The sequence below is a fragment of the Miscanthus floridulus genome, chromosome 16 (assembly GCF_019320115.1).
Source record: "Miscanthus floridulus cultivar M001 chromosome 16, ASM1932011v1, whole genome shotgun sequence".
Lineage (NCBI taxonomy): Eukaryota > Viridiplantae > Streptophyta > Magnoliopsida > Poales > Poaceae > Miscanthus > Miscanthus floridulus.
Genome location: NC_089595.1, coordinates 42,094,358 through 42,104,664, shown reverse-complemented (window position 1 = coordinate 42,104,664; position 10,307 = coordinate 42,094,358). Strand labels below are relative to the sequence as shown.

At 43.6% G+C, this 10,307-nt stretch overlaps 1 protein-coding gene across 1 annotated transcript; it reads right to left on the bottom strand.

Annotated features, from left to right (window-relative positions):
• Positions 1–8,425: 8,425 nt before the first annotated feature.
• On the bottom strand, positions 8,426–9,222 carry LOC136511521 (uncharacterized). Its single transcript, XM_066505566.1, has 2 exons — positions 9,076–9,222; positions 8,426–8,931 (listed from the first exon to the last, which is right to left on the bottom strand). Exons 1-2 carry the CDS (start codon positions 9,217–9,219, stop codon positions 8,557–8,559), a joined length of 519 nt encoding a protein of 172 aa, XP_066361663.1. The 5' UTR covers positions 9,220–9,222; the 3' UTR covers positions 8,426–8,556.
• Positions 9,223–10,307: the final 1,085 nt, after the last annotated feature.

Below are 10,307 nucleotides of genomic sequence, written 5' to 3'. Positions count from 1 at the left end.
ATCCAAAAGTACTGGAAGGCTATTGTGATGCCAACTGGATTTCTGATGCTGATGAGCTTCATGCCACGAGCGGATATGTGTTTCTGCTTGGAGGTGGCGCTGTTTCCTGGAAGTCTTGCAAGCAGACTATCTTAACGAAGTCTACAATGGAAGCAGAACTCACTGCATTGGACACTGCTGGAGCTGAAGCCGAGTGGCTTCGTGATTTCCTGTTGGATTTACCGGTAGTTGAAAAACCGATACCGGCTATCTCAATGAACTGTGACAACCAGACTGTGATTACAAAGGTCAACAGCTCCAGGAATAACATGAAGTCCACAAGGCATGTTAAAAGAAGATTAAAGACTGTCAGAAAGTTGAAAACCTCCGGAGTTATAACGTTGGACTATGTCCACACGTCGAATAATCTGGCAGATCAATTCACTAAGGGACTGTCACGAAATGTGATAGAAAGTGCATCGAGAGAGATGGGTATGAGACCCACATGAAATCTACTATAGTGGTAACCTGCTCTATGTGATCGGAGATCCCGTGAAGTAGAGTGGTGAAACAAACTATGAGTAGATTGAGAGGAAAGTTCCCTACGAACCTATCTCTGATGTATATCTTTTTCCTTCTGTAAGGCAGGATGGTATTTACCTTAATGTACTCCGAGAGTCTTATAAAGATGAGATGTTGTCCTACAGAACATCTTTTGAGAAGTATACCTATATGAGTCAGACTGCTGGTCACAGTCTATGGGACTTGGGTTATCCCTAAACACTCATGAAAGGCATAGAAGTGTGACTTATATGCTTCAAACAGCGGGGATGCTTGTTGCAACCTAGTACCAGCAAAGGACTTGAGTGAATCTCACCTCACACAAAACTGTCAATTCAAGGCATAGTCCATTGTTCAGTTGTGACTGAGTGAAACTTTTGTTCTAGGTGGATGTTCAACTTAACAGTCTCCATTGAAACACTGGTATATCAAAGAATTATGATTCTGGAACTATACAGTTACAAACCCTAGAGTTTGGTGGGGATTGTTGGATTTATTATGGGCTAGGCCCATTTATAAATTTAATAAATCAATAACTCTATGGCTTGTAATTGTGGGTATTACTATTTGTATCGGATTAGAAGTTAAAAGGACGTTGACTCAACTTAAATGATTGGAATTGATCCGTCTAATTTGAGAAGTTGAGAAACGGACAAAGGCGTGCCACACGCGCGCGCGCGCCGCCGCCGCTGCTGGCCGGGCCGGGCACGGGCTCGGGCTCGGGCTCAGGCCGGGGCGTGGCGTGGCGTGGCGAGGCGAGGTAGGCAGGCAGGCAGGCGGGCGTGGCGTGGCGTGTTATCTTTTTAATACCCACTAACCATGGGAGTTTCAACTTGAAGTCAGCCTGACTCCTGATCTCCCGACTCCTGATATTCCGAGGTCTCTCCGTCTTCCCGGCGCACGACTCCGAGGGCTCTCTGCTTCCCCTACGTCTTCCAACTCCGGTTAAAAAGAGAACAAATCCCGGAATCACGATTTAGTTGCTCGATAGCTTTCCTCATCTCGTAACTCTGCGCGCACGGAGAAGCGAGAGGGCAGGTGCCTCCGAAGCCCTTGTCGTTCGGGACCTTGCTCGGGGGATCGGCAATTAGGTTTTTGGGGAGCGTCTACGTGACTGTCCGAAGAGTCTTCGTACATCGTCGTCATCTTCCCGATCGCTGCTGACGTTTCCTGCGGAGGAAACACCTTCTTCTCCTACGACATGTCCAGGGACATTGCTGGAACTTTAGAATCGCGGATGGGAGGGTATGATCGTTTCATCTCCTTTCTGTTTTACGTTCTACATGTTTCAGCAGTTCATCAGTTTATTTCATATGTTCAGCCATGTCATTTCGTAAGATATTTTATGTCTGTTCCTGCTAGAAATATGCTCTGCGTATGTGTTTTCTTCTTACAGTCATGTTGTTTCGTATGTACATTTATGCTTGTTACAGATATGAGATGTATATCATGCCATCTGTTTCTCTCTGTTATAATTCATGAATCAAGTTCACATGCTTTTGATCTTTATATGTTACACATGATATATGATCTAGCATGTATTTTCACCATGGATATAATTGATATCATGATTACAATGATTAACAATTCTTTATATGTCATCATCATGCTGTTGATTTATGGAATTAAAATGACATGGAAATTGCCTAATATCCTAACACAATTTGTCCTTGTAGAAATGCATAAGTGATGAGGACATCACTCCTTCGGATGCACCCGCTGATCCTCAAACCGTTATGCAAGGTCCAATGACCCGAGCTCGAATGTGGAAATTAAATTTAGATGTGATCTCGTTCTTAACCGATCCATTTCATAGTTTTGAGAATAGATTGCTATCTAATGATATTATCTTGCATAGGAACATTGGAGAGGGGCATGAAGTATTTTGGAAAGAGGTGTGGAGACAGAGAAGACTAGCAAGGACGTCCAAGACAAGACATAGGCCTAATCCAACTAAAGTTCGAGTCTGCCTCGGCCTCCAGGACCAGCCAAAAGTAAAATAGACGCCCAAGACGCATACAGTCTCCATTTTTAATGATTCACATATGCATGGAAAAGCTAATTTCATAATCTAACCAATGGCCTTGGTAGGTCCATATTCCACCAGAGTCAATGTAAATCATCGAAACAAGTCAGCATCCATAATCTACTAGGGTGTTGTGTCACCGTATTTTGGTCCGTCGGGCCATGTATCGTCTTAGAGCCCGTTAGTGGTCATGTCTAGGGGGTGTGACGACCCTTATACCTTATATTGAATCTTTAGCACACATGTTAGGGTTTGAGTTTTGATTTAGATTAATTAGTCAGTCTTTGAATAGTCGTTGTTTTCGGTTATAAAACTCTAACTTTTAGCGTTTGATAATACATCTGCAACTATCAATTTCAATTGAGTTGCTTATTTTGAGTTCTTTCTTGAGTTCTTCGTTTTGCGGGTATAGCCTTCTTGGCAAGGTCAACCGGATTAGTGATATGGTTGATAACCAGAGGAGTCATGGTGCTAAGGTTGCAGGGTTCAGGTCTTTTGATTTGAAGCCGGATCGGTGTGTTGTGCTCCACCAAAATAATAGTTATCATCACCTGACGGAAGATCGAGAACCTCGCCCCATCAATAAGACTTTTTTGTGGACTAAGAATGTCAGTTCCAGATATATTTCCAACTATCTTCCAAGTCCATCTCCACTAGTTGATCTAAGGCCTGAGCTGATAAAGGCAAACTGAACAATCTGGTCACTTGGTTGTCTCTGAAAACTTTAAGAACATTTGGTTTGCTGGGAAAAAAGAAAAGAGTTGTGCAAAGGATATCTGTATGGGAGGGTTTGTCCAGTTGTCATACCAAAACAGGATCAAATTGCATTTGTCTGGATTGCGCAGGTGGTGAAACTTCTGAACTTTTATGCTAATTTTATCACATCTTTCCACCAAAAGGAGCCAATATGACTTCTTGCATGTTGTGGGTTTTGGCTGTTCTTATAGAGCTTACACCAGGTTAGGTTCATCCATGGAATGTTGGCATGGTTGTAGAATTTGTCCAAAAACTTTATGAGAAGTGTTGAGTTCTGTCTTTTCATGTTTATGATTCCAAGACCACCTTCCTCTTTAGGTCTGCATGTACTTCCCACACAGCTAAATAGGAACCTTTTCTATTTATGTCTCCACCACTCCAGAGACATTGTTTTCTGTATCCATCTAGTTGCTTGATGATCTACGGGGGTATCTATAAGAAAAACATGTAAAAAGTTGGAAGAGCTGAGAAAACAAAATTAACTAGGACAAGAGGTTGCTGATTCCTCCAAGTCTACTTTCAATTTTGATGAGGAGTGGACTAAAGTCGAATGTTGGCTCTGGTGGTGCCAATGGGCAGGCCTAAATAAATGAACGACATATCTAATATTGCATCCAAAAGTGGCTGCCAGATGATTAGTCTTGTTCTCATCGATCAACAATGATTGGCACTAATAAGTATTTCTTGAAATTCACACGTAGGCCTGTGGAAACAGAGAATGCCCTTAGGATGCCTTTCAAGTTGAACAACAATCTTGCTTCTGCTGGTAGAATCAATAAAGTGTCATCTGCATATTGTACTATTGGATAATCTCCACCAAAGTTATCACTGAGATGATGAGACAAAACACCTAGTAGCTAGGTTTTGTTGATTATAGACTAAAGCAGATCAGCTGTTAAGACAAAGAGGAGGGGGGATAGTGGATCACCTTGCCTTAACCCTCTCTTATAGGTGAAGGGCTTCCTAGGTATGCCATTCAGAAGAACTAAGGATGTTCCAGAGCATAGTATGTTTTTTATCTAGCTTATCCATCTACTGCTGAAGCCTTTGTGTTCAAGGACGTCTAAAATGGTTTGATGTTCAATCTTGTCAAAGGCTTTTTCAAAATCAAATTTAAGAATGATTTTTTCTTTTTTTAGGGCTCAATGGGGGAAAACCCCCCCACCTATTTTTTTGTATTAATATGGTGAAAACAAGTACAAAAATACAGGTGCACGAGGGGTGCAAAAAGAAGCTTGCAAAGCTCAAAACGAAAAATTACAGAAAACATTATGTTGTATTCTCTAACCAAAGACTAAGTGAGCCAGCAAGGCTAGGCTTGGCCTTGATGCAAATCAAGCCAATCTCAGTACTGAAAAGAGCCTTCCAGCTGTTTAGGGTGCAGGGTTTGCCATAGAAGATCAGCCCATTTCTGCAGTGATGAGAATCTCCTTGAAGATGGGGCTGCCAAAGGTGGCTCTTGCTTCAATTAACATATCCAGTGGTGGCAAACTTAAATCCCAATGTATGCCAATGTGGTTCCAGCAGGAAAGGCTGAAGGGACAATCAAAGAAAAGATGCATGCAAGTCTCTTCCACATTACTATTACAGATGGCACAGTTGTAGTCATCAAGATACATATTCTTCCTTCTTAACAAGTTCCTGGTGTTTAGTCTATCCTTGAGGAGTAGCCAAAAAAAGAATTTGTGCTTGCCAAGTTTGCCAGCAGACCACATCCAGGAGAAGAGAGGGGAGGCAACTTCTGTACCTTGAAGACATTTATAGTCCCTTTTTGATGAAAACTTACTGAAGTTCTAGGTATAGATCCCTGCATCAGCAATTTCCTCATCCTAGTCATGCATCTGCAGCAACATTTCTAGGGCTTCCAATTCTTCAGAGGCTTGGACTGAAAGTGGTAGGAAATAGTTTGCTTTGAGGTCACCGTTCAAGTAGAATATGACTGAACTTTTCTTTTTCTTGGCAAAAGAGTAAAGATGAGGGAACAGATCTTTAAGACAGTTGTCACTCCAGACATCTCCCCAGAACAGAACTGAGTTACCAAAGCTAGGATTCTAGTGGCTCAAGGCTCTAAACTCAACATGTAGCTTGAGGATTTCCTTCCACCAAAAAGAGCCAACTGGACATCTAGCATGAGGTGGTATGTTGCTATTGTGATAGAGCATATCCCAAGTCAAAGTTACCCAAGGGGTATCTGCATGATTAAAAAACTTATCTAAAAATTTCAGAAGAGGGCTTTGTTCTGGGTTTTGATGTCAATGATACCAAGACCACCCTCATCCTTTGGTCTACATGCAGGTTCCCAGGTAGCCAAGCAAGTACCCTTCCTGTTGATGTCTCCATTGCTCCAGAGGCAATGCTTCCTGTACCTGTCAATTCTCTGTACAATTTGTGGAGGTAACAAGAGGCTGCACATGTAATAGGTGGGCATGGCACTAAAAATAAAATTAACCAGAACTAGTCTGCCCTGATAGGATAGCATTCTACTAATACCATTAAGCCTGCTCTCCGAGTGGGCTAAAATCCTGCAAAGAAGGTTTTTGGGTTCCAAGAGGGAGGCCCAAGTATGTGAATGGCATACTTTCAGTTCTGCATCCAACGGTTCTAGCAAGGTGTTCTGCTCTATGACTGTCAATGTTGGTAGGCACCAGGAAGGATTTCTAAAAGTTTACATGTAGACCAGTTGAGTCAGAGAAAGATCTAAGTAAAACTTTTAGATTGAAGAGGATTCTAGCATCAGCTAGCACTATTAATAAAGTATAATCCGCATATTGCTCTATTGGGTAATCCCCTCCAAAATTTTCACTTACTGGGTGCTTCAGGACTCCAAGATGTCAAGCACTATTTATGATGGACTGAAGAAGATCAGCTGCAAGAGCAAAGAGGACAGGGGAAAGAAGATCACCTTGTCTAACTCCTCTCTTACATTTAAATTTTTTTACCTGGAACACCATTAAGGAGACTAGAAGATGAGGCAGAACTTAGGAGCATCTCAATCCACTTTATCCACTTTTCAGGGAAACCTTTGTGTTGCATTACCTATGGATGACTTGGTGCTCAATCTTATCAAAGGCCTTTGCAAAGTCTAGCTTTAAGATGACAATTTCCTTTTTAGAATGATGACAAATGTGCAAGAACTGAAAGGCCCAGGCTAAACAGTCCTGAATAGTTCTTTCTCTAATGAAGCCATACTGATTTGGGTGAACCAATCTTGTGATGACTGATTGCAGTCTTGTAGAAAGAAGCTTGGTGATGCACTTCAAAGAGTAATTGAGAAGAGAAATGGGTCTGTAATCATCAACAGTATCAGGGTTGGGCTTTTTGGGGATGAGGGCTATGTGGGAGGAATTGAGGCAGCTGATGTCAATGACATTGCTATGAAAGTCATGAATTACCCTTAGGAGATCATCTTTAATAATTGACCAGCATTTTTTGATGAAGAAACCATTAAAATCATCTGGACCAGGTGCATGGTTGCTGGGCAAAGCCTTAAGCATAGCTGAAATTTCATCATTACTAAAAGGATCAGCAAGGAAATCAAGTTCTTCCCTATGTAGGAGGGATTCCAGATCATAAGAGATACCCACAAAGTTGCTGACACCCAATCTCTCTTTGAAGGCATCTCAAAGTAAGGCAGCCTTCTATTCATGGTCAGTGACCAAGATATTCTCTGCAGTGGTTAGGCTCCCTATATATTTTCTGGTGTGACTATTAGTGGCCATTGCTTGAAAGAAGCTTGTATTTTCATCTCCTAATTTAACCCATCTGACTGTGTTTCTCTGTTTCCAGTACTTTCTTTTGGATTCAAGGAGGCCATTGAGATGCTCTTTGACTAGTTTCCTGAAAGAAGATTCAAGGTGGTTAAGGGGTCTTTGATCTTCTAAGCCATCCAGGAGAAGAAGAACCCAGTTGCTGTTATGGATCAACTTGTTCAAATTAGAGAGTCTCTTGCTCCATGATTTCAGGCCAGCTCTGGTCTGTTTGAATTTTCCTGACAGAGTTTTTGCAGCATTTCCATAGAAGGGGCTGGAATTCCAATGGAGATCAACTGTTTCCAGGAAGTTAGGTTGGCCCACACAGTAATTTTCAAATCTAAAGCCTGACCCTTTTGGAACTTTACTCCCTATGTTGACAACATAGGGTATATGGTCAGAAGCTGGCCTTGACAGAGGCATAACTGTAGTGGCTGGAAAAGTGAGCCCCCAGGTAGAAGAAACAAGGACCCAATCTAGTTTCACCAGTAGTGGATCCAATTGCATGTTACTCCAGGTGAATCTTCTGCCACTGAAGGGAATGTCAAGAAGATTCAAATCCAAGATGGTGTCATTAAACATCTGCATTTCAGAGAAATTTCCACCTGGTTTGTTTATATCTTCTGGGCATCTGTATAAGTTGAAGTCTCCTACTAGAAGCTAGTCATCAAAAGCTTGTGGTGTCCAGATTAATTAGCCAGGTGATGAAAGCCAATTTGCTAGAGGAGTGAGCAGGTCCATAAATATTGGACAGGTGAAAACAGCTGTTATCAACAAGGCTGGTGAGCTTAACAGTTACAGCATAGCTATTTCTCTGAATGATGTCTCCACTATACAGGTTACTATTCCAAATCACCAGAAGCCCTCCAGAAGCTCCTGCAGAGGGAGAAAGAGCAAAGCAGTCGAACTGCCTTGGGCAAAACTTTCTCAGGTAAGCACTGTCAAAATTCTCTCTTTTGGTTTCCTGCAAGCAGACGATGTTACATGCACTTTCAACAATTTTATCACGAATAGCATCCCATTTTTCCTGGCAATTGATGCCTCTAACATTCCATGACAGGATCTTGTGAACTCTGTTGTTATTCATTTATGATCTGTAGAAAAATAGCACATGTGTTTGGCCAGCAAGTGACCAAACAAAGCAACACATGGAGCAAAGGAGATATGTGTATAGTAACAGGACAAAGCAAAGAGATGATAGAATAAAGAGTGACAACAGAGCTGAAAAAGATAATCATGGAACCAAGAGGTGAAGGCAAAAAGTAAATCTTAAACTGAGTGGCTAGATAAACACTGATCACGCAAAGGTATCAGAACAAGCATAGTCTGATAACTGAGAGGTTCAGGTTGCATACAAGCCAAGCAGTGGCTGAGGAGTTCTTATTAAACCCGCACGCAGGCTGGGCATCAAAGCTAAATGGTAGCAACCTAAACGTCACCAAAACAAACACCACTAGCAGGCATAGTGGTGCCAGCCCCAAGCTTCTAGTTGTGATCTTCATTGACATCGGCCTTCAGGATGGCAGCAGGCACAGCCGAAGGCTGTATCTGAAGGAAGCCCGTTGCAATTCCATGCACGATGTTCTCAGTGAGGTGTGGTGCAACAGAGTCTCCTGGGGCCAGGATGCAGGCCAAGGGCATGGGGCTTGGGATCTCCTTCTCCTTGCGATTCACAGGGGGTGTCATGTAACCTTGATTTTTTACAGCATGTCTCTTGCTGCGCCTAAGGAACCTGTCATCGATCTGTTCCTTGGCTCTGGTGGCCCTCCTCGTGCGTGGGGTGAATTCTTCAGCAATGATCTCAAAGAGATCATCCTCCTCATCAAGCAGGTTGTTTAGACCCTCAGCTAGTTCCATGATCTGGGGAGGCAAGAGCAATGCCAGATGGGCCAGGATTAGAGGATGATTGAAGTAAGGAGGTATGACAGTGTCAAAGTCAATATTCAGTAAAGTGAGAGATGCAAAGGGACATGATCTAGGGATTTTGGATAAGAAATTGAGTACCTTTGTTACGATATGTAGTGCAAGATCCTGGGGAGGAGCACTCGGAGCTGCAGGGAACAAGCCATGAGCAACAGGGACTGCTAGAGTATCTTTAATAATGATGGATTGGAGCTTGGGCTTCTCAACAACTAATACAGGCAGCATGTTGGCAGGGCTCCGAACCACAGGAGCAGTCACATCTGGCACAACTTTCTTAGGAGCAGCATCGGAAACTTCAGCTGCAACTTCACTTTCAGCTTCATTGACAGAAATCTGTATCCCACCATCGGCAGTAGCATCAGCTGGTGCACCACCTGCATTACCCTGATCAACCATCATATTGGACCCATATGCCTGTGAAGAAGCTGGGGTCGCATCTGAAGGAGCCGGTGGCACGGGTCCCATCCAACATGGTGGCCGAGGAGCGAGGGGGTGCAGTGGACCAGTCGTGACAAAGGCCTCCTCATCTTGCATTTCTGGAACTCCTTTCTTCTTGAGGGTAAACACTGACATTGTCCAGGAGCGTCCTTTGGGGGGGAGCCCTGCATTGACCTTGACAGAGTCTGGGATCTTGGCCTCGTCATTCAGGTAGACCTTAGCGATGATTCTGGCCAGGGTGCTCGACTCATGGACATGCACAAGGATGACAAACTCAGAAATAGCTTTTGCAATGGCCGCTCCAGTGCGGATATCCTCAGGGAAACCAATTAGCATTACCCAAGCTTCACGATCAAGATCAAAGGATCTGGAGTTCTCTGCCTCATCGTGCTTAATGATACTCATTCTGTAGTTGCCAAAAGGGAAAACTGGACCAAGAAATTTCTCCCCCTCTAAAGCGGTGTTGAAACGCACATAAGCATCACCCATGGTGCAGGGCTACATGTCTGCGACCTGCACCTGATGTATGTTGAGGAAGAAGGATCGGAGCGTAGACTCAAGATGGTGGAAATCGTCCTTGTGGACTGGCGGCCAGAGCTTGATGATCGTCAGGTCCTCATTCCTTAGATTGTAGCACCCCGTCAGATACACCTTGTTGCGCAGAGGTGGGCGGAGGGGCGGGTCCTCCAAGCTCCAGCGCGCCTGCACGTGAGGGCAGGGGTCGACAGTGAAGTTGGCCATCGGAGAGCTCGAGGAAGGGTTTGCTACTATAGCTGTTTGGTGGGAATTGAAGGGCGGTGAGGTGCAAACGGGGGAGGGGGAGGGCATCTTCTTGTTACTTAAGGCAGGGTGACCCCTCGCCTTCCAACATGGAA